We start from the raw sequence: 26,890 nt of genomic DNA on the forward strand, positions 1-26,890 counted from the left end.
CCCAAACTTCAGGCTTTACTTCTGGGCAGCTCATCTGAGGCCCCTGGAAGACACACAAACCCGGTGGATCAATATTGAACAGAGCCTCTGTTCATGCCCCTTAAAATACTGCCCTTTTCCAGTGTATCATTAAAGAATGCCTCCATGAGTGAATAGACCAAAGTTACTTTATAAATTTGGAGAACTATACAAAGATCATTTGGTTTGTCTAAGATAATCTCATCCGCAGCCAGCACTGGCTATCTTAATGACTCTGCACCATCTCGTACAGACGTGGGTTTCAAAAAGGGGTCTCAATATTGACTTGATCATCTGCACCAATTATTTCATGATGACACACTTAAATCATTCGAACAAATAAGAAATGAAATAAGAAATGAATTCACACTCCCAAGGTCAGATTTTTTTTAGATATTTACAACTGAGACATTTCCTCACAACGCATAAGGATCTAGAGATTATTAAAAAAAACTCCCCAATAGAAGTTTATTTTAAAGAAATACAAATTGGACGTGCGTTCAAAAAAATAATTTCTAAAGGATATCTATTATTTTTTACTAAGAATTCAAATAACACATTACAGATAAAAAAATGGGAGGCTGAAATTAATGAAACGGTTCCTCTTGAAGCTCGGGAGGAGGCTTGTGGAGAGGAACATCTCGGGAGGAGGCTTGTGGAGAGGGACATCTCGGGAGAAAGCTTGTGGAGAGGAACATCTCGGGAGAAAGCTTGTGGAGAGGGACATCTCGGGAGGAGGCTTGTGGAGAGGGACATCTCGGGAGGAGGCTTGTGGAGAGGAACATCTCGGGAGAAAGCTTGTGGAGAGGAACATCTCGGGAGGAGGCTTGTGGAGAGGAACATCTCGGGAGAAAGCTTGTGGAGAGGGACATCTCGGGAGGAGGCTTGTGGAGAGGGACATCTCGGGAGGAGGCTTGTGGAGAGGGACATCTCGGGAGAAAGCTTGTGGAGAGGGACATCTCGGGAGGAGGCTTGTGGAGAGGGACATCTCGGGAGGAGGCTTGTGGAGAGGGACATCTCGGGAGGAGGCTTGTGGAGAGGAACATCTCGGGAGGAGGCTTGTGGAGAGGGACATCTCGGGAGGAGGCTTGTGGAGAGGGACATCTCGGGAGGAGGCTTGTGGAGAGGGACATCTCGGGAGGAGGCTTGTGGAGAGGGACATCTCGGGAGGAGGCTTGTGGAGAGGGACATCTCGGGAGGAGGCTTGTGGAGAGGGACATCTCGGGAGGAGGCTTGTGGAGAGGAACATCTCGGGAGGAGGCTTGTGGAGAGGGACATCTCGGGAGGAGGCTTGTGGAGAGGGACATCTCGGGAGGAGGCTTGTGGAGAGGGACATCTCGGGAGAAAGCTTGTGGAGAGGGACATCTCGGGAGAAAGCTTGTGGAGAGGGACATCTCGGGAGGAGGCTTGTGGAGAGGAACATCTCGGGAGGAGGCTTGTGGAGAGGGACATCTCGGGAGAAAGCTTGTGGAGAGGGACATCTCGGGAGAAAGCTTGTGGAGAGGGACATCTCGGGAGGAGGCTTGTGGAGAGGGACATCTCGGGAGAAAGCTTGTGGAGAGGGACATCTCGGGAGAAAGCTTGTGGAGAGGAACATCTCGGGAGGAGGCTTGTGGAGAGGGACATCTCGGGAGGAGGCTTGTGGAGAGGGACATCTCGGGAGAAAGCTTGTGGAGAGGGACATCTCGGGAGAAAGCTTGTGGAGAGGGACATCTCGGGAGGAGGCTTGTGGAGAGGGACATCTCGGGAGGAGGCTTGTGGAGAGGGACATCTCGGGAGGAGGCTTGTGGAGAGGGACATCTCGGGAGAAAGCTTGTGGAGAGGGACATCTCGGGAGGAGGCTTGTGGAGAGGGACATCTCGGGAGGAGGCTTGTGGAGAGGGACATCTCGGGAGAAAGCTTGTGGAGAGGAACATCTCGGGAGGAGGCTTGTGGAGAGGGACATCTCGGGAGAAAGCTTGTGGAGAGGAACATCTCGGGAGGAGGCTTGTGGAGAGGAACATCTCGGGAGGAGGCTTGTGGAGAGGGACATCTCGGGAGGAGGCTTGTGGAGAGGGACATCTCGGGAGGAGGCTTGTGGAGAGGAACATCTCGGGAGAAAGCTTGTGGAGAGGAACATCTCGGGAGAAAGCTTGTGGAGAGGGACATCTCGGGAGGAGGCTTGTGGAGAGGGACATCTCGGGAGGAGGCTTGTGGAGAGGAACATCTCGGGAGAAAGCTTGTGGAGAGGAACATCTCGGGAGGAGGCTTGTGGAGAGGAACATCTCGGGAGAAAGCTTGTGGAGAGGGACATCTCGGGAGGAGGCTTGTGGAGAGGGACATCTCGGGAGGAGGCTTGTGGAGAGGAACATCTCGGGAGAAAGCTTGTGGAGAGGAACATCTCGGGAGGAGGCTTGTGGAGAGGAACATCTCGGGAGAAAGCTTGTGGAGAGGGACATCTCGGGAGGAGGCTTGTGGAGAGGGACATCTCGGGAGGAGGCTTGTGGAGAGGGACATCTCGGGAGAAAGCTTGTGGAGAGGGACATCTCGGGAGGAGGCTTGTGGAGAGGGACATCTCGGGAGGAGGCTTGTGGAGAGGGACATCTCGGGAGGAGGCTTGTGGAGAGGAACATCTCGGGAGGAGGCTTGTGGAGAGGGACATCTCGGGAGGAGGCTTGTGGAGAGGGACATCTCGGGAGAAAGCTTGTGGAGAGGGACATCTCGGGAGAAAGCTTGTGGAGAGGGACATCTCGGGAGGAGGCTTGTGGAGAGGAACATCTCGGGAGGAGGCTTGTGGAGAGGGACATCTCGGGAGAAAGCTTGTGGAGAGGGACATCTCGGGAGAAAGCTTGTGGAGAGGAACATCTCGAGAGGGACATCTCGGGAGGAGGCTTGTGGAGAGGAACATCTCGGGAGGAGGCTTGTGGAGAGGGACATCTCGGGAGAAAGCTTGTGGAGAGGGACATCTCGGGAGAAAGCTTGTGGAGAGGAACATCTCGGGAGGAGGCTTGTGGAGAGGGACATCTCGGGAGGAGGCTTGTGGAGAGGGACATCTCGGGAGAAAGCTTGTGGAGAGGAACATCTCGGGAGGAGGCTTGTGGAGAGGGACATCTCGGGAGGAGGCTTGTGGAGAGGGACATCTCGGGAGAAAGCTTGTGGAGAGGGACATCTCGGGAGGAGGCTTGTGGAGAGGGACATCTCGGGAGGAGGCTTGTGGAGAGGGACATCTCGGGAGAAAGCTTGTGGAGAGGGACATCTCGGGAGAAAGCTTGTGGAGAGGAACATCTCGGGAGGAGGCTTGTGGAGAGGGACATCTCGGGAGGAGGCTTGTGGAGAGGGACATCTCAGGAGAAAGCTTGTGGAGAGGAACATCTCGGGAGGAGGCTTGTGGAGAGGGACATCTCGGGAGAAAGCTTGTGGAGAGGAACATCTCGGGAGGAGGCTTGTGGAGAGGAACATCTCGGGAGGAGGCTTGTGGAGAGGGACATCTCGGGAGGAGGCTTGTGGAGAGGGACATCTCGGGAGGAGGCTTGTGGAGAGGGACATCTCGGGAGGAGGCTTGTGGAGAGGGACATCTCGGGAGAAAGCTTGTGGAGAGGGACATCTCGGGAGGAGGCTTGTGGAGAGGGACATCTCGAGGCCAACTCTAATGTCTGGAGGGAACTCAAATGGAAGATAATAACTAGATGCTTTCGAACCCCACAGATAATTGCAAAATGGGATCCATCCTGCTCAGATAAGTGCTGGAGAAATTGTGGCCAACATGTTGGTAACCACACCCGTATTTTGTGGTCATGTCCAAAATTAAGAAATTACTGGAAAGATATATTTGATCTTCCATTATGAAATCCCAGAAGACCCCATAATAGCCCTTCTAGGTGTGCGTCCAGAGGGCCTTGAGGGCAGAGCTAAAATATATATTGTACTCGCTGCAGCCATTAAGTGTATTACATGCAGATGGTTAAAACCTGACCCTCCATCATACAACGCTTGGATTCAGAAAGTATGGGCGTTGTACGAAACGGAACAAATCACATTTGCATTATGACTTCAGAAAACGGTTTTCTTAAAGAGCTGGGCCCCCGTAATGCCTCTAATACTCCAGTGAACATGAGTTATACTGTCACATCCACTGTGTTCATCTCTGCCTTTCTCCATTTCTTTATTTTTATTTCTTTTTTTTAATATTATTTATTTTATTATTATTATTATTTTTTTCCTCCCTGTACTAGGTGTATTTGTTTTCATTCTCTGTATAATGTGTACGATATAATTAAGTTTTGAAGAGTAGTCAATATTGTGGAAACATATGGACTAACATGTTAAAACCCAATGCCATACTGTATTGTATGTAATGCTGTGGTTCTAAATAAAAATAAAGTTAAAATAAAAAATCTAGTTTTTCCTAGTACGGTCCTCCTCTCACTCAGAGTCGTCTGGCCCGGCTGTTGCACTCGCTGTGAATGCCAGTGGTGTTACAGGGTAGATTACAGGCTATCTTCAACAAGCCTCCATGCAGAGACCATCAGGCCTTTCTCTCTAGAGAGTTAAGGCCCTTTCACACTGGACGTGATTCTGACGCACGAATAATTTGCGCGATGGTTTTATGTTTTGATCAGCTGTGTGTGTAATGAGCGCTTCCACACCGAACGCCAGGCGAAAAAACAACGTATTTTTTTCGCTTCGATGTCGATTTTTTTTTGCTTTTGCGGCGACAGAAAAGGCTTCAGCCAATCACACACTACAAGGACAACGATTTGAAAGGCAGTGTGTGGCGCAGCATTGCCAACCAACTCGGTTATCACGACTGTGAGTGTGTTGTGTGATAGTTTAGTCGTTGTATAGTCCTGTGCTGTGTAGGCTAGCAGGCTAAACTACATCTGGGATAGAAAGCTAACACTATTATCCTCAAAGATAGAGACAGAGACCGTGTTTACTTTGAACACATAACAAGATGTAGTGACACTATTTAGGGCTGCTTTTAGTACACTATACATTCTTTGTGTGATGTCTATAGTTTCTAGTCGAATGATTTTAACTTGTTACTTCGTGTGTTACATGTAATGTGTAGTGACATTACGAAACGCACTGAAGACGCAAAACAAACTGTGGAGAAACCTCAGGGACACCTGTGAGAGAAACAGGAGAGAGGAGAAGGACACTAAGAGTGCACATTAGCATACTCCCCTTCAGGCTCGTCTTCCCTGGATGATGATGATGATGATGAAGTGTCCATGTTTTCTCAGCTGTCGGTGCGAATGTTTGGGAATGTTGAAGCTCTGAACGTCACAGACGTCGCAAATTCGTGTCGCGGCTGATGTGAATGGTTTTGATGCGAACTATTCGCTTTTTCGTTGCGCGTCCGGTGTGAAAGGGCCGTAAGCAGCAGTGTGCTCAGGCCTCCGCCCTTTAGAGCTCAGTGGTGTAGTAGCTGGCAACAAGGCCTTAAGTAAAATTTTTCCTCTGAGCCCCTTGAATAAAATAATTCAAGTCATAAGGTCCAATGCCGTCGGCCACTTACTGAGGCCTCCATTCCCTTGGGTTTAGTAGAGAATATAAAATCTGTCTTGTAAAAAATACAAGATAATAGGCCTCGACCCTGATACACTCCTCAGGGTCATGCTGGTAGTGCTCCCCTTGTTAGGGTCATTATTGACCCTTGTTAGGGAGTACTTTTCTACCCATAGCTCGTATGATATCACCTCAGGTAGAGACAGATTAGTGACTCCCTCCCATTTGGGATGGTTGAGTACGCTCCCTTAGAGCCGAAGCCCTGCCTGGGCTGATGCCCGTGACAGTCGAAGCTGTAGGCCTCACAGTCGGCCTCCTCGATAGTCCGGTGGCGTAAGACTGTGCTCCCCTTGCTTTAAAGGGTCGATAGCACTTCTGCTGAGTACACTGCCTGTTGGCAATGTTAAATAAGTATAACCAGGCCCACAGGGATGTCTGAGAGAGTACCTGGCTTTTGTGCCCAGCCCTGCTAACATCCTCGCTATCAAGTAGTTAGTCCTCAACAGGCCTCCTTGAAGGCGGCTCCTCAACAGGCCTCCTTGAAGGCGGCTCCTCAACAGGCCTCCTTGAAGGCGGCTCCCCAACGAGTGGATGCTTAGCACTGCAAAGGCATTAAGTATCACCTTGCAGGCCCCATGAGCCCCCGTCTCTAGCCCAGAGCCTGGTCAACACTGATCAGGTTTGAGCACAGTGTTCCAGAATCTGGAGGATCGCTCTGTATGAATACTAAACTCCCTAAGTCTGGTCGGAAGGTGGAAGGACTCTCACGAGGCCTCCCTGTTAGATCAGCCCTAGAGCTGGAGGCGCTCCCCTTATCAGCCATAGTCTGGCATGCACTCCCTCAGCACGGCGGGTCTGTATATCGTTCCCCAAAGCGTCATCGACGCAGTGCGAGTTCCCTTTCGAAAGGGCACGTCTCAGGTTACGACTGCCACCTACAGTGCATCCGGAGAGTATTCACAGCGCTTCACTTTATCCACATTTTGTTATGTTACAGTGTTATTCCAAAATGGATTAAATTAATTATTTTCCTCAAAATTCAACAAACAAAACCCCATAATGACACCGTGAAGGAAGTTTGATTTTTTGTTTCTGAATGGTTAGTGGAGACATTTATGTACAAATGTCGGCTGGTGTGTGTAAACGTGCAGATTAAGGGCTGGTAATATTATAATAAGATCCTCTTCATACGTCAGAAGGGGAAGAAATCTGATCGGCTTATTTTTGACATGCAGAGAAAGGCTCACCAGAACACAGTTACTGGGCTTCACTTCTCCTGTGTTCTGGGTTGGCAGAAGCACTGGACCCGATTATAGCACTTACACACGGGAAAAGCCAGATTTTCATGATATGTCCCGTTTAAGGGATACAATTATTGACTACAGGGGGACTTTAAGACTTTTACTCGTACCATCTAGGATATGTAAGACTTGTTTACAGGCTTAAATGAGATGAGACTGAGTGTGAGAGTTTCTCAGGTCATGCAGATGTGTGTTTCACCGTGAGCTCCAGCTGTGACTGTCGTCCAGCGTCTGCAGCTGTTGAGGAAGAGCATCTCGTCCAGTCAGACGCTTCCACTGCGAGCCGAGCGCCACAGAGAGACGCCTCCACCAGCGCTGCGCACACACACACACACACACACACACAGAGAGTCAGACGCTTCCACTGCGAGCCGAGCGCCACAGAGAGACGCCTCCACCAGCGCTGCGCACACACACACACACACACACACACACACACAGAGTCAGACGCTTCCACTGCGAGCCGAGCGCCACAGAGAGACGCCTCCACCAGCGCTGCACACACACACACACACACACACACACACACACACACACACACACACACACACACACACACACACACACACACACACACACACACACAGAGTCAGACGCTTCCACTGCGAGCCGAGCGCCACAGAGAGACGCCTCCACCAGCGCTGCACACACACACACACACACACACACAGTCAGACGCTTCCACTGCGAGCCGAGCGCCACAGAGAGACGCCTCCACCAGCGCTGCACACACACACACACACACACACAGAGTCAGACGCTTCCACTGCGAGCCGAGCGCCACAGAGAGACGCCTCCATCAGCGCTGCACACACACACACACACACACTCACAGTCAGACGCTTCCACTGCGAGCCGAGCGCCACAGAGAGACGCCTCCACCAGCGCTGCACACACACACACACACAGAGTCAGACGCTTCCACTGCGAGCCGAGCGCCACAGAGAGACGCCTCCACCAGCGCTGCACACACACACACACACACACACACACACACACTCACAGTCAGACGCTTCCACTGCGAGCCGAGCGCCACAGAGAGACGCCTCCATCAGCGCTGCACACACACACACACACACACACACACACACACACACAGTCAGACGCTTCCACTGCGAGCCGAGCGCCACAGAGAGACGCCTCCACCAGCGCTGCGCACACACACACACACACACACACACAGTCAGACACTTCCACTGCGAGCCGAGCGCCACAGAGAGACGCCTCCACCAGCGCTGCGCACACACACACACACACACACACACACACACACACACACAGAGTCAGACGCTTCCACTGCGAGCCGAGCGCCACAGAGAGACGCCTCCACCAGCGCTGCGCACACACACACACACACACACACACACACACACACACACAGAGTCAGACGCTTCCACTGCGAGCCGAGCGCCACAGAGAGACGCCTCCACCAGCGCTGCGCACACACACACACACACACACACACACACACACACACAGAGTCAGACGCTTCCACTGCGAGCCGAGCGCCACAGAGAGACGCCTCCACCAGCGCTGCGCACACACACACACACACACACACACACACACACACAGAGTCAGACGCTTCCACTGCGAGCCGAGCGCCACAGAGAGACGCCTCCACCAGCGCTGCACACACACACACACACACACTCACAGTCAGACGCTTCCACTGAGAGCCGAGCGCCACAGAGAGACGCCTCCACCAGCGCTGCACACACACACACACACACACACAGAGTCAGACGCTTCCACTGCGAGCCGAGCGCCACAGAGAGACGCCTCCACCAGCGCTGCGCACACACACACACACACACACACACACACACACAGAGTCAGACGCTTCCACTGCGAGCTGAGCGCCACAGAGAGACGCCTCCACCAGCGCTGCACACACACACACACACACACAGTCAGACGCTTCCACTGCGAGCCGAGCGCCACAGAGAGACGCCTCCACTAGCGCTGCGCACACACACACACACACACACACACACAGAGTCAGACGCTTCCACTGCGAGCTGAGCGCCACAGAGAGACGCCTCCACCAGCGCTGCGCACACACACACACACACACACACACACACACACAGAGTCAGACGCTTCCACTGCGAGCTGAGCGCCACAGAGAGACGCCTCCACTAGCGCTGCGCACACACACACACACACACACACAGTCAGACGCTTCCACTGCGAGCCGAGCGCCACAGAGAGACGCCTCCACCAGCGCTGCACACACACACACACACACACACAGAGTCAGACGCTTCCACTGCGAGCCGAGCGCCAGAGACGCCTCCACCAGCGCTGCACACACACACACACACACACACACACACACACACACACACACACACACACAGACAGCAGTGCTCTCGAGCAGTTTTTCCCTAACTTTTCAAAAATGTGTGGCACCCGACACTAGTGTTGTCATGATACTACTTTGATATGATACTTTGAAATTAATCAATTTTCAATACCACAGGGAAGAACCGCCAACCTTCATATGGATATTATAAATATACACATCTCAGGGAACCGAGGTTATGTTAGGAACTGTGAGACAGATCTGTGAGTTCAATGCTGCCTCCGACTGGGACACCAGGAGCTGTAGGGGGGGCAGCTTCTCATAGCCGAGAGCGTGGCAGAAGTGGAAGTGCGTAGGCGGGCTGAGTAGGGGGCGCGCCACGGTGCGGACCGCTGACGAGGGGCCTGTTGGCCATCTGTCCCGGCGGCTGCGTGTGGGCTCCTCGGGAGAAGCCAAGTCGAGACCGAGCTCCTCGACAGCTCCTGACAGGAAACTGATGAGCTCGATGAGGTCAGCTCTGGAGTCGCTGCGTTCTCTAGACGGGGGTGGGTCATCCACAGAGCCCGCCCAGTTCGATCGTTGCTGAAGAAGATAAATCTGAATCATATGGCGAAATGAGCTGCTTTTATAGGCTCCTGGCGGGCTCTGCGCTCGGATCGGCGGGCTGTGCCCTGATTGGCTCGCGCAGCTAATGCCGCTCCGCCATAGGTTCGTGCAGTTCCCACTGACCAGCCAATAGCGTGCAATTAGTCTCTGTTATGGCTGTGCATTTGCACTGCGTTTTTTTTTATAAAAGGCTTCAGTATTCGGAGAAAAAGGAGTTTCCCATCTCGTCTAGCGACGCAACACCACTGACCGGTCGAAAGGGAACTTACGGTTTGCATTTTTATCATAAATTTGTGTGTGTTATTTGTTGTTATTAGAGACATGCAAGATTGATGGTACATACATTTTTTATTTTTTTTTAACAGATTTTAGCAATTTAAAATGTTTGGTGTTTTTACACGGCACCCCTGCTCTCGCCAGACACCATCCCCGGACACACACACACACACACACACACACACACACACACACACGTTTACAGCAGCAGCAGTGGACACTGAGCGCTGAACTCCGACACACACACACACACACGTGTTTACAGCAGCAGCAGTGGACACTGAGCGCTGAACTCAGACACACACACACACACACACACACACACACACACACACGTGTTTACAGCAGCAGCAGTGGACACTGAGCGCTGAACTCCGACACACACACACACACACACGTGTTTACAGCAGCAGCAGTGGACACTGAGCGCTGAACTCCGACACACACACACACACACGTTTACCGCAGCAGCAGTGGACACTGAGCGCTGAACTCCGACACACACACACACACACACACACACGTGTTTACCGCAGCAGCAATGGACACTGAGCGCTGAACTCCGACACACACACACACACACACACACACACACACACACACACACACACACACGTGTTTACAGCAGCAGCAGTGGACACTGAGCGCTGAACTCCGACACACACACACACACGTTTACCGCAGCAGCAGTGGACACTGAGCGCTGAACTCCGACACACACACACACACACACACACACACACACACACGTGTTTACCGCAGCAGCAATGGACACTGAGCGCTGAACTCCGACACACACACACACACACACACACACACACACACACGTGTTTACAGCAGCAGCAGTGGACACTGAGCACTGAACTCCGACACACACACACACACACGTTTACCGCAGCAGCAGTGGACACTGAGCGCTGAACTCCGACACACACACACACACACACACACACACACACACACACACACGTGTTTACCGCAGCAGACACCAGCAGCAGTGGACACTGAGCACTGAACTCCGACACACACACACACGCACGCACGCACACACACACACACACACACACACGCGTTTACCGCAGCAGACACCAGCAGCAGTGGACACTGAGCGCTGAACTCCGACACACACACACACACACACACACACGTGTTTACCGCAGCAGACACCAGCAGCAGTGGACACTGAGCACTGAACTCCGACACACACACACACACACACACACACACACACACACGCACACACACACACACACGTGTTTACCGCAGCAGACAGCAGCAGCAGTGGACACTGAGCGCTGAACTCCGACACACACACACACACACACACACGTGTTTACCGCAGCAGACACCAGCAGCAGTGGACACTGAGCGCTGAACTCCGACACACACACACACACACACACACACGTGTTTACCGCAGCAGCAATGGACACTGAGCGCTGAACTCCGACACACACACACACACACACACACACACACACACACACGTGTTTACAGCAGCAGCAGTGGACACTGAGCGCTGAACTCCGACACACACACACACACACACACACACACACGTGTTTACCGCAGCAGCAATGGACACTGAGCGCTGAACTCCGACACACACACACACACACACACACACACACACACGTGTTTACCGCAGCAGCAATGGACACTGAGCGCTGAACTCCGACACACACACACACACACACACACACACACACACACACACACACACACACACACACACACACACACACACGTTTACCGCAGCAGCAGTGGACACTGAGCGCTGAACTCCGACACACACACACACACACACACACACGTGTTTACCGCAGCAGCAATGGACACTGAGCGCTGAACTCCGACACACACACACACACACACACACGTGTTTACAGCAGCAGCAGTGGACACTGAGCGCTGAACTCCGACACACACACACACACACACACACACACACACACACACACGTGTTTACAGCAGCAGCAGTGGACACTGAGCGCTGAACTCCGACACACACACACACACACACACACGTGTTTACCGCAGCAGCAATGGACACTGAGCGCTGAACTCCGACACACACACACACACACACACACACACACACACACACGTGTTTACAGCAGCAGCAGTGGACACTGAGCGCTGAACTCCGACACACACACACACACACACACACACACACGTGTTTACCGCAGCAGCAATGGACACCGAGCGCTGAACTCCGACACACACACACACACACACACACACACGTGTTTACCGCAGCAGCAATGGACACTGAGCGCTGAACTCCGACACACACACACACACACACACACACACACACACACACACACACACACACACACACACACGTTTACCGCAGCAGCAGTGGACACTGAGCGCTGAACTCCGACACACACACACACACACACACACACACGTGTTTACCGCAGCAGCAATGGACACTGAGCGCTGAACTCCGACACACACACACACACACACACACACGTGTTTACAGCAGCAGCAGTGGACACTGAGCGCTGAACTCCGACACACACACACACACACACACACACACACGTGTTTACCGCAGCAGCAATGGACACTGAGCGCTGAACTCCGACACACACACACACACACACACACACACACACACACACACACACACGTTTACCGCAGCAGCAGTGGACACTGAGCGCTGAACTCCGACACACACACACACACACACACACACGTTTACCGCAGCAGCAATGGACACTGAGCGCTGAACTCCGACACACACACACACACACACACACACACACACACACACGTGTTTACCGCAGCAGCAATGGACACTGAGCGCTGAACTCCGACACACACACACACACACACACACGTGTTTACCGCAGCAGACACCAGCAGCAGTGGACACTGAGCGCTGAACTCCGACACACACACACACGTGTTTACCGCAGCAGCAATGGACACTGAGCGCTGAACTCCGACACACACACACACACACACACACACACACACACGTGTTTACAGCAGCAGCAGTGGACACTGAGCGCTGAACTCCGACACACACACACACACACACACACACACACGTGTTTACCGCAGCAGCAATGGACACTGAGCGCTGAACTCCGACACACACACACACACACACACACACACACACACACACACACACACACACGTTTACCGCAGCAGCAGTGGACACTGAGCGCTGAACTCCGACACACACACACACACACACACACACACACACACACGTGTTTACCGCAGCAGCAATGGACACTGAGCGCTGAACTCCGACACACACACACACACACACACACACACACACACACGTGTTTACCGCAGCAGCAATGGACACTGAGCACTGAACTCCGACACACACACACACACGTTTACCGCAGCAGCAGTGGACACTGAGCGCTGAACTCCGACACACACACACACACACACACACACACACACACGTGTTTACCGCAGCAGACACCAGCAGCAGTGGACACTGAGCACTGAACTCCGACACACACACACACACGTTTACCGCAGCAGCAGTGGACACTGAGCGCTGAACTCCGACACACACACACACACACACACACACACACACACGTGTTTACCGCAGCAGACACCAGCAGCAGTGGACACTGAGCACTGAACTCCGACACACACACACACGCACGCACGCACACACACACACACACACACACGTGTTTACCGCAGCAGACACCAGCAGCAGTGGACACTGAGCGCTGAACTCCGACACACACACACACACACACACGTGTTTACCGCAGCAGACAGCAGCAGCAGTGGACACTGAGCGCTGAACTCCGACACACACACACACACACACACACACACACACACACACACACACACACACACACACACACACACACACACACACGTGTTTACCGCAGCAGACACCAGCAGCAGTGGACACTGAGCACTGAACTCCGACACACACACACACGCACGCACGCACACACACACACACACACACACACGTGTTTACCGCAGCAGACACCAGCAGCAGTGGACACTGAGCACTGAACTCCGACACACACACACACACACACACACACACACACGCACACACACACACACACGTGTTTACCGCAGCAGACACCAGCAGCAGTGGACACTGAGCGCTGAACTCCGACACACACACACACACACACACGCACACACACACACACACACACACGTGTTTACCGCAGCAGACACCAGCAGCAGTGGACACTGAGCGCTGAACTCCGACACACACACACACACACACACACACACACGTGTTTACCACAGCAGACACCAGCAGCAGTGGACACTGAGCGCTGAACTCCGACACACACACACACACACACACACGTGTTTACCACAGCAGACACCAGCAGCAGTGGACACTGAGCGCTGAACTCCGACACACACACACACACACACACACACGCACACACACACACGTGTTTACCGCAGCAGACACCAGCAGCAGTGGACACTGAGCGCTGAACTCCGACACACACACACACACACACACGCACACACACGTGTTTACCACAGCAGACAGCAGCAGCAGTGGACACTGAGCGCTGAACTCCGACACACACACACACACACACACACACACACGTGTTTACCACAGCAGACACCAGCAGCAGTGGACACTGAGCGCTGAACTCCGACACACACACACACACACACACACACGCACACACACACACGTGTTTACCGCAGCAGACAGCAGCAGCAGTGGACACTGAGCGCTGAACTCCGACACACACACACACACACACACACACACGTGTTTACCGCAGCAGCAATGGACACTGAGCGCTGAACTCCGACACACACACACACACACACACACACACACACACACACACACACACACACACACGTTTACCGCAGCAGCAGTGGACACTGAGCGCTGAACTCCGACACACACACACACACACACACACACACACACGTGTTTACCGCAGCAGCAATGGACACTGAGCGCTGAACTCCGACACACACACACACACACACACACACACACACACACGTGTTTACCGCAGCAGCAATGGACACTGAGCACTGAACTCCGACACACACACACACACGTTTACCGCAGCAGCAGTGGACACTGAGCGCTGAACTCCGACACACACACACACACACACACACACACACACGTGTTTACCGCAGCAGACACCAGCAGCAGTGGACACTGAGCACTGAACTCCGACACACACACACACACGTTTACCGCAGCAGCAGTGGACACTGAGCGCTGAACTCCGACACACACACACACACACACACACACACACACACACGTTTACCGCAGCAGACACCAGCAGCAGTGGACACTGAGCACTGAACTCCGACACACACACACACGCACGCACGCACACACACACACACACACACACACACACACGTGTTTACCGCAGCAGACACCAGCAGCAGTGGACACTGAGCGCTGAACTCCGACACACACACACACACACACACGTGTTTACCGCAGCAGACACCAGCAGCAGTGGACACTGAGCACTGAACTCCGACACACACACACACACACACACACACACACACACACACGCACACACACACACACACGTGTTTACCGCAGCAGACACCAGCAGCAGTGGACACTGAGCGCTGAACTCCGACACACACACACACACACGTGTTTACCGCAGCAGACACCAGCAGCAGTGGACACTGAGCGCTGAACTCCGACACACACACACACACACACACGCACACACACACACACACACACACGTGTTTACCGCAGCAGACACCAGCAGCAGTGGACACTGAGCGCTGAACTCCGACACACACACACACACACACACACGTGTTTACCACAGCAGACAGCAGCAGCAGTGGACACTGAGCGCTGAACTCCGACACACACACACACACACACACGCACACACACACACGTGTTTACCACAGCAGACACCAGCAGCAGTGGACACTGAGCGCTGAACTCCGACACACACACACACACACACACACACGCACACACACACACACACGTGTTTACCGCAGCAGACACCAGCAGCAGTGGACACTGAGCGCTGAACTCCGACACACACACACACACACACACACACACGCACACACACACACGTGTTTACCGCAGCAGACAGCAGCAGCAGTGGACACTGAGCGCTGAACTCCGACACACACACACACGCACACACACACACGTGTTTACCGCAGCAGACACCAGCAGCAGTGGACACTGAGCGCTGAACTCCGACACACACACACACACACACACACACACACACACACACGCACACACACACACGTGTTTACCGCAGCAGACACCAGCAGCAGTGGACACTGAGCGCTGAACTCCGACACACACACACACACACACACACACACACACACACACACACACACGTGTTTACCGCAGCAGACACCAGCAGCAGTGGACACTGAGCGCTGAACTCCGACACACACACACACACACACACACACACACACACACGTGTTTACCGCAGCAGACAGCAGCAGCAGTGGACACTGAGCGCTGAACTCCGACACACACACACACACACACACACACACGTGTTTACCGCAGCAGACACCAGCAGCAGTGGACACTGAGCGCTGAACTCCGACACACACACACACACACACACACACACACACGCACGCACACACACACACGTGTTTACCGCAGCAGACACCAGCAGCAGTGGACACTGAGCGCTGAACTCCGACACACACACACACACACACACACACACACACACGTGTTTACCACAGCAGACAGCAGCAGCAGTGGACACTGAGCGCTGAACTCCGACACACACACACACACACACACACACACACACACACACGTGTTTACCGCAGCAGACACCAGCAGCAGTGGACACTGAGCGCTGAACTCCGACACACACACACACACACACACACACGTGTTTACCGCAGCAGACACCAGCAGCAGTGGACACTGAGCGCTGAACTCCGACACACACACACACACACACACACACGTGTTTACCGCAGCAGACACCAGCAGCAGTGGACACTGAGCGCTGAACTCCGACACACACACACACACACACACACACGTGTTTACCGCAGCAGACACCAGCAGCAGTGGACACTGAGCGCTGAACTCCGACACACACGCGTTCACGGCGTCAGCAGGACCGGCACAGCTCGCGCCGACACACACCATCGCCTGAAACACAACACACACATTAGTCGTACACACACTGCAGATATTGTGATTTGAAGCGTCTGAACATGTAGGGCTGTCAAATAAACATTTGAATTTCGAATTTGTCTAATTAAAAAAAAAAAACTGCACATCTGAATGCCAAAACCGTGCATTCGAATTTTTGGTGTCACGAGGCGGACGCGACATGATGATGACGTCACTGACGCAGTGTGTTTCTGTTAGCTTATCCAGTAAAGCGCGGTGCGGCTGCGTTGCTAATGTGAAAAATGGCGGGAAAAGGCTCTTCCTGCTGACGAAACCCTCTCAGTTGGAGGCAAAAATGGTGCAAAGACACACTTGACCAAACCTGCACATCGGCCAGAGCTGAGTGAGTGTGTGTGTGTGTGTGTGTGTGTGTGTGTGTTTATCAGCCGAAACACTGTCAACAGAAAGTGCTCAACACTCATGTTTTTGATGATCAATATGTCAATATATTTCACTTCAATAAAAGATGCAATGCTTGATTTGGTTTATATTTGCTTATTGCGCTCGCTTGCGCCCTCTTGTGGACACAGGAGACAATACAGCACTTTTCTCCTCTAACATTAAATATTGCCTTAGAATTCGAATATAATTAGAGTTTTGCCATCCTGACAGCCCTACACGCGCACAAGAAGTGTGTGAGTGATGCAGTGTGTTCAGATGTTGTCACCTACTTTGAGGAAGTGAGCCGTGAGACTGAACGACAGCAGGCCAGCAGAACCACTCGCCCTCCTCTGAGAGACACACACACACACGTCACACACACACACCTCATCATCACATCACAGATCATGTGTGTCGTGCTGAGACCTGAACATGCGTGATGTGGTCCATCATCCGACGGCAGTCCAGGGTTCTCCGGTCGGTTCTGACGGACACCAGCAGGACAGCAGGAAGAAGAGCTAGAACCCTGAGAGACACGGACACTATCACTGTGTGTGTGTGTGTGTGTGTGTGTGTGTGTGTGTGTGTGGACACCAGCAGGACAGCAGGAAGAAGAGCTAGAACCCTGAGAGACACGGACACTATCACTGTGTGTGTGTGTGTGTGTGTGTGTGTGTGTGTGTGTGTGGACACCAGCAGGACAGCAGGAAGAAGAGCTAGAACCCCGAGAGACACAGACACCATCACTGAGTGTGTGTGTGTGTGTGTGTGGGTGGGTGGGTGGGTGTGTGTGTGTGTGTGTGTGTGTGTGTGTGTGGACACCAGCAGGACAGCAGGAAGAAGAGCTAGAACCCTGAGAGACACAGACACCATCACTGAGTGTGTGTGTGTGTGTGTGTGTGTGTGGGTGTGTGTGTGTGTGTGTGTGTGTGTGTGTGTGTGGACACCAGCAGGACAGCAGGATGAAGAGCTAGAACCCTGAGAGACACAGACACCATCACTGAGTGTGTGTGTGTGTGTGTGTGTGTGTGTGTGTGTGTGTGTGTGTGGACACCAGCAGGACAGCAGGATGAAGAGCTAGAACCCTGAGAGACACAGACACCATCACTGAGTGTGTGTGTGTGTGTGTGGGTGTGTGTGTGTGTGTGTGTGTGTGTGTGTGTGTGTGGACACCAGCAGGACAGCAGGAAGAAGAGCTAGAACCCTGAGAGACACAGACACCATCACTGAGTGTGTGTGTGTGTGTGTGTGTGTGTGTGTGTGTGTGGACACCAGCAGGACAGCAGGAAGAAGAGCTAGAACCCTGAGAGACACAGACACCATCACTGAGTGTGTGTGTGTGTGTGTGTGTGTGTGTGTGTGTGTGTGTGTGTGTGTGTGTGTGTGGACACCAGCAGGACAGCAGGAAGAAGAGCTAGAACCCTGAGAGACACGGACACTATCACTGTGTGTGTGTGTGTGTGTGTGTGTGTGTGTGTGTGTGTGTGTGGACACCAGCAGGACAGCAGGAAGAAGAGCTAGAACCCTGAGAGACACGGACACTATCACTGTGTGTGTGTGTGTGTGTGTGTGTGTGTGTGTGTGTGTGTGTGGACACCAGCAGGACAGCAGGGAGAAGAGCTAGAACCCTGAGAGACGAACACTATCACTGTGTGTGTGTGTGTGTGTGTGTGTGTGTGTGGACACCAGCAGGACAGCAGGGAGAAGAGCTAGAACCCTGAGAGACGAACACTATCACTGTGTGTGTGTGTGTGTGTGTGTGTGTGTGTGTGTGTGGACACCAGCAGGACAGCAGGAAGAAGAGCTAGAACCCTGAGAGACACGAACACTATCACTGTGTGTGTGTGTGTGTGTGTGTGTGTGTGTGTGTGTGTGTGTGTGTGTGTGTGTGTGTGTGTGTGTGTGTGGACACCAGCAGGACAGCAGGGAGAAGAGCTAGAACCCTGAGAGACGAACACTATCACTGTGTGTGTGTGTGTGTGTGTGTGTGTGTGTGTGTGTGTGTGTGTGTGTGGACACCAGCAGGAAGAAGAGCTAGAACCCTGAGAGACACGAACACTATCACTGTGTGTGTGTGTGTGTGTGTGTGTGTGTGTGTGTGTGTGTGTGTGTGTGGACACCAGCAGGACAGCAGGAAGAAGAGCTAGAACCCTGAGAGACACGAACACTATCACTGTGTGTGTGTGTGTGTGTGTGTGTGTGTGTGTGTGTGTGGACACCAGCAGGACAGCAGGAAGAAGAGCTAGAACCCTGAGAGACACGAACACCATCACAGTGTGTGTGTGTGTGTGTGTGTGTGACCGTACCGGCTCACGTCGTGAAGCGTCTGCTGGTATTTCAGCTCCTGTGCGATGCTGTCGGGGTCAGGGGTCACTGAGCACCTGCTGTCAATCAGGTCCCAGAGGAAGTGACCCGTGTCCTCTGATGCGCTGTGAGTGAGCAGCTCTTCATACAGGAACGCCTGCAGAGAGAGAGAGAGAGAGAGAGAGAGAGAGAGAGATGAAGAGCAGTGACTGTACGAGACACTGAAGCTGCTTTAGATCAGGACTCCTGCTATAAACCCCCACACACACACACACACACACACACACACCCAACCAACCACATCACTCAACCTCAGTCTGTGGCGACCTCTGCTGTTGGGTTTTGGAAATGCAGTTTGGTACCTTTGCCCACACATGACCTCAATCGACTGGATCCCCGTGCCGGTGTGTGAGACGCTCCTCTAGAGAGATGTCCAGCTGAGCCAGAGAGCGGACGCTGGTTCTGGACGGCTCTTTCTATTATTCAGATTTGCCTTCATTTTGTAATTAAACAAACACTACTTTTGGAACCTAACTGGGTCTACGTGTGTCCCTGGCAATGACTCCAGTAACTTTAACCATTGAAAGGATACGCTGACAAAGATATCGCTTTCCTTATTCAAACTTATTTTTTCTCAGATGAATATATGATTGACTTGAAGAGTGAAAGCTGTATCATACGCTCATAGCCATGAGAAATGCCTCTATATCTATATCAGACGGACTGCAGCCTTAATTTTGCGCGAAAAGATTGTTTTAACAATAAAATTAAAAATGTATTTCCTATATTGTCTTTCAATAATTCAAGCACTTTTCAAATAATTCTTCTTAAAAATGGCCTGTGAAGGGATTCTGGAATCCACTGCTGCTTCAGTGTACATGTAATGAGGGATTATAATCAAGGTACTAATCAGTATTTTTCCTCCTAAATATCACTTGAGTTTAAAGACTTCTCTAGGCTTATGAGAGTTTACTCTGTTATCAGTGTGATTACTGAAATATTCTTCTCCTGTATTCTCTGATGTCTGTGTTTGATATGAATGCAGTAACAGTGCTTGAAGTGAAATATGGAGAGATGTTTTGTTTGAGAAAGGTCTTCAACTGGTCAGAAGAGAAAGACTGAAGGAGATCCGCACCTGTAGGAGCGACAGAAGGTCAGGCAGACAGCTGTCTGTGTGTGGATGAGACCGCTCTCCTGGCCGTGACCTACACACACACACACACACACACACACACACATTAGGTGAGGTATGACTGAGATCCCTCTGAAACCTGTGACGTCACTCACGTCATGTGATGGTCTAGAACAGCAGTGATGATGCGAGCGCAGATCTGAGTCACGTCTCCTTCACAGCCTCCGTCACACTCCGACATGTGCAGATAATACTGATGACACGCCCACTGCTCATACTCCTGCCTGAGACACACACACACACACACCTCCGTCACACTCCGACATGTGCAGATAATACTGATGACACGCCCACTGCTCATACTCCTGCCTGAGACACACACACACACACACCTCCGTCACACTCCGACATGTGCAGATAATACTGATGACACGCCCACTGCTCATACTCCTGCCTGAGACACACACACACACACACCTCCGTCACACTCCGACATGTGCAGATAATACTGATGACACGCCCACTGCTCATACTCCTGCCTGAGACACACACACACACACCTCCGTCACACTCCGACATGTGCAGATAATACTGATGACACGCCCACTGCTCATACTCCTGCCTGAGACACACACACACACCTCCGTCACACTCCGACATGCAGATAATACTGATGACACGCCCACTGCTCATACTCCTGCCTGAGACACACACACACACCTCCGTCACACTCCGACATGTGCAGATAATACTGATGACACGCCCACTGCTCATACTCCTGCCTGAGACACACACACACACCTCCGTCACACTCCGACATGTGCAGATAATACTGATGACACGCCCACTGCTCATACTCCTGCCTGAGACACACACACACACACACCTCCGTCACACTCCGACGTGCAGATAATACTGATGACACGCCCACTGCTCATACTCCTGCCTGAGACACACACACACACCTCCGTCACACTCCGACATGTGCAGATAATACTGATGACACGCCCACTGCTCATACTCCTGCCTGAGACACACACACACACCTCCGTCACACTCCGACATGTGCAGATAATACTGATGACACGCCCACTGCTCATACTCCTGCCTGAGACACACACACACACCTCCGTCACACTCCGACATGTGCAGATAATACTGATGACACGCCCACTGCTCATACTCCTGCCTGAGACACACACACTCACACACACACCTCTGTCACACTCCCACATGTGCAGATAATACTGATGACACGCCCACTGCTCATACTCCTGCCTGAGACACACACACTCACACACACACCTCCGTCACACTCCGACATGTGCAGATAATACTGATGACACGCCCACTGCTCATACTCCTGCCTGAGACACACACACACACCTCCGTCACACTCCGACATGTGCAGATAATACTGATGACACGCCCACTGCTCATACTCCTGCCTGAGACACACACACACACCTCCGTCACACTCCGACATGTGCAGATAATACTGATGACACGCCCACTGCTCATACTCCTGCCTGAGACACACACACACACACACCTCCGTCACACTCCGACATGTGCAGATAATACTGATGACACGCCCACTGCTCATACTCCTGCCTGAGACACACACACACACACCTCCGTCACACTCCGACATGTGCAGATAATACTGATGACACGCCCACTGCTCATACTCCTGCCTGAGACACACACACACACCTCCGTCACACTCCGACATGTGCAGATAATACTGATGACACGCCCACTGCTCATACTCCTGCCTGAGACACACACACACACACCTCCGTCACACTCCGACGTGCAGATAATACTGATGACACGCCCACTGCTCATACTCCTGCCTGAGACACACACACACACCTCCGTCACACTCCGACATGTGCAGATAATACTGATGACACGCCCACTGCTCATACTCCTGCCTGAGACACACACACACACCTCCGTCACACTCCGACATGTGCAGATAATACTGATGACACGCCCACTGCTCATACTCCTGCCTGAGACACACACACACACCTCCGTCACACTCCGACATGTGCAGATAATACTGATGACACGCCCACTGCTCATACTCCTGCCTGAGACACACACACACACCTCCGTCACACTCCGACATGTGCAGATAATACTGATGACACGCCCACTGCTCATACTCCTGCCTGAGACACACACACACACCTCCGTCACACTCCGACGTGCAGATAATACTGATGACACGCCCACTGCTCATACTCCTGCCTGAGACACACACACACACCTCCGTCACACTCCGACGTGCAGATAATACTGATGACACGCCCACTGCTCATACTCCTGCCTGAGACACACACACACACCTCCGTCACACTCCGACATGTGCAGATAATACTGATGACACGCCCACTGCTCATACTCCTGCCTGAGACACACACACACACACACCTCCATCTCTCCGTTTTGCAATAAGACTAAATGTGAATGATTTATAAGGTTGTTGTTTTTTACCTTATTGGAATTAAAATGTGGAATCGATAAGAATCGGAATCATTAATATTCAGTCGATACCCAGCTCTGATCGCAGGCCTCTGTGAGGTGTTACAGTAGTGTTGTGAGCAGTGTGTCCCTGATGTGTGTGTGTTGTGGATGAGCACTGCTGTACCTCTCTGGATCCGTCAGGGCATCCCGGCTCCGGTGAACCCGAAGCTCAGCGGAGAGCCACTCAGAGAAAGAGAGCTGATGAAACAACGAGAGTATAACCCAACCGTCCGACACACTGAGGTCACCTGATCACATGAGGCTGTGAGAGTACCTGATACTGAGGCTGTTTCCTCAGGGATCGGATCTGTGTGTTTCTCCACAGAGCCACAGCTGAGTCTTTCACTCGTCCAGTCAGATCAGACACATCTGTGTACGCATCCGACTCGTCTTCATCGCTCATGAGCGCTCGCGTCTCTGGGACCAGTCTGGCCATCACATACTGAGCCTGAAAACACACATGTGCAGTCAAACATCTCCACTCTGAAGATCTGATCAACATCAACAGCTGACTGCTTTTGTACCTTTTTATAAAGTGTTTCTGGGATGAAGTTCTGGAGTTCCTCTGACTGAGCATTGGCTCGGCACAGGCCGTAAGACAGAGCGGCCACACACAACCTGAAGATACACACACACACACACACACACACACAACGCTAGGGATGCAAATCAGTACCTGATAAACCATACTATCAGTTAAAAAGTCATTTAAACCAAAATTATCAAGTTGTTGTAGAAATGAACTAGCTGTTAATGACGTATTTAACACTCATCAGGTGTGTCTCTCTATCTTGCAAAACATTGCTAGGAAAAATAAAAAAACAAGGACAAAATAAACCTCAAATGTTTAAATACTGTATTTTGGAAATAAGATCCAACCATCACAACTGCTCACTTAATAAACTGCATAAAGTGTCTCGCTTTATGAGAAGAGCTGAAACCAGCCTTACAGTGTGAGAGCTCTGTGAAGCCTTCAGAGGATAACACAACACTGCTTTACTCAACACTGACAGATGGAACAAATCTTTGGTTGCTAATATTACTCTGGTTAAAACAAAACAAAATATTGAATACCAAATGGCCTCATTGGTATGGTAACTAGGGATGCACCGATATGGAAATTTGCACGACACCAATAATTGGGAAGCCGATAACTGATATATTGGCCGATACCGATAATTCTGTAAATTTGGAAGCCGATAACTGATATATTGGGCGATACCGATAATTCTGTATATTTGGAAGCCGATTACTGATATATTGGCTGATACCGATAATTCTGTAAATTTGGAAGCCGATAACTGATATATTGGGCGATACCGATAATTCTGTATATTTGGAAGCCGATAACTGATATATTGGCCGATACCAATAATTCTGTATATTTGGAAGCCGATAACTGATATATTGGCCGATACCGATAATTCTGTATATTTGGACGTCAATAACTGATATATTGGCCGATACCAATAATTCTGTAAATTTGGAAGCCGATAACTGATATATTGGCCGATACCGATAATTCTGTATATTTGGACGTCAATAACTGATATATTGGCCGATACCAATAATTCTGTAAATTTGGAAGCCGATAACTGATATATTGGCCGATACCGATAATTCTGTATATTTGGACGTCAATAACTGATATATTGGCCGATACCAATAATTCTGTAAATTTGGAAGCCGATAACTGATATATTGGCCGATACCGATAATTCTGTATATTCGGACGTCGATAACTGATATATTGGCCGATACCGATAATTCTGTATATTCGGACGTCGATAACTGATATATTGGCCGATACCGATAATTCTGTAAATTTGGAAGCCGATAACTGATATATTGGCCGATACCGATAATTCTGTATATTCGGACGTCGATAACTGATATATTGGCCGATACCGATAATTCTGTAAATTTGGAAGCCGATAACTGATATATTGGGCGATACCGATAATTCTGTATATTTGGAAGCCGATTACTGATATATTGGCTGATACCGATAATTCTGTATATTTGGGAGCCGATAACTGATATATTGGCCGATACCGATAATTCTGTATATTTGGAAGCCGATAACTGATATATTGGCCGATACCGATAATTCTGTATATTCGGACGTCGATAACTGATATATTGGCCGATACCGATAATTCTGTATATTTGGAAGCCGATAACTGATATATTGGCCGATACCGATAATTCTGTATATTTGGAAGCCGATAACTGATATATTGGCCGATACCGATAATTCTGTATATTCGGACGTCGATAACTGATATATTGGCCGATACCGATAATTCTGTATATTTGGAAGCCGATAACTGATATATTGGCCGATACCGATAATTCTGTATATTTGGAAGCCGATTACTGATATATTGGCTGATACCGATAATTCTGTATATTTGGGAGCCGATAACTGATATATTGGCCGATACCGATAATTCTGTATATTTGGAAGCCGATAACTGATATATTGGCCGATACCAATAATTCTGTATATTTGGAAGCCGATAACTGATATATTGGCCGATACCAATAATTCTGTAAATTTGGAAGCCGATAACTGATATATTGTCCGATACCTATAATTCTGCATATTCGGACGTCGATAACTGATATATTGGCCAATACCGATAATTCTGTATATTTGGAAGCCGATAACTGATATATTGGCCGATACCGATAATTCTGTATATTTGGAAGCCGATAACTGATATATTGGCCGATACCGATAATTCTGTATATTTGGGAGCCGATAACTGATATATTGGCCGATACCGATAATTCTGTATATTTGGAAGCCGATAACTGATATATTGGCCGATACCGATAATTCTGTATATTTGGAAGCCGATAACTGATATATTGGCCGATACCGATAATTCTGTATATTCGGACGTCGATAACTGATATATTGGCCGATACCAATAATTCTGTATATTTGGAAGCCGATAACTGATATATTGGCCGATACCAATAATTCTGTATATTTGGAAGCCGATAACTGATATATTGGCCGATACCTATAATTCTGTAAATTTGGAAGCCGATAACTGATATATTGGCCGATACCTATAATTCTGTATATTTGGAAGCCGATAACTGATATATTGGCCGATACCGATAATTCTGTATATTCGGACGTCGATAACTGATATATTGGCCGATACCAATAATTCTGTATATTTGGAAGCCGATAACTGATATATTGGCCGATACCGATAATTCTGTATATTTGGAAGCCGATTACTGATATATTGGCCGATACCGATAATTCTGTATATTTGGAAGCCGATAACTGATATATTGGCCGATACCGA

The 26,890-nt window shown here is 50.8% G+C and overlaps 1 protein-coding gene across 1 annotated transcript in view; it reads right to left on the reverse strand.

Annotated features, from left to right (window-relative positions):
* fanca (FA complementation group A) overlaps window positions 1-26,890 on the reverse strand; it is a 70,923-nt gene that overhangs the window by 17,713 nt on the left and 26,320 nt on the right. Inside the window, exons 26-35 of the mRNA XM_084094931.1 lie at window positions 24,083-24,176; window positions 23,833-24,006; window positions 23,683-23,756; window positions 21,176-21,304; window positions 21,024-21,093; window positions 19,891-20,045; window positions 18,011-18,110; window positions 17,875-17,934; window positions 17,075-17,179; window positions 7,009-7,124 (exon numbers count right to left, since the gene is read on the reverse strand). Coding sequence (XP_083951057.1) covers window positions 7,009-7,124; window positions 17,075-17,179; window positions 17,875-17,934; window positions 18,011-18,110; window positions 19,891-20,045; window positions 21,024-21,093; window positions 21,176-21,304; window positions 23,683-23,756; window positions 23,833-24,006; window positions 24,083-24,176 — 1,077 coding nt within the window. The remainder of the gene's footprint in view (window positions 1-7,008; window positions 7,125-17,074; window positions 17,180-17,874; window positions 17,935-18,010; window positions 18,111-19,890; window positions 20,046-21,023; window positions 21,094-21,175; window positions 21,305-23,682; window positions 23,757-23,832; window positions 24,007-24,082; window positions 24,177-26,890) is intronic.

Source organism: Abramis brama (assembly GCF_963993115.1).
Source record: "Abramis brama genome assembly, chromosome: 20".
NCBI lineage: Eukaryota > Metazoa > Chordata > Actinopteri > Cypriniformes > Leuciscidae > Abramis > Abramis brama.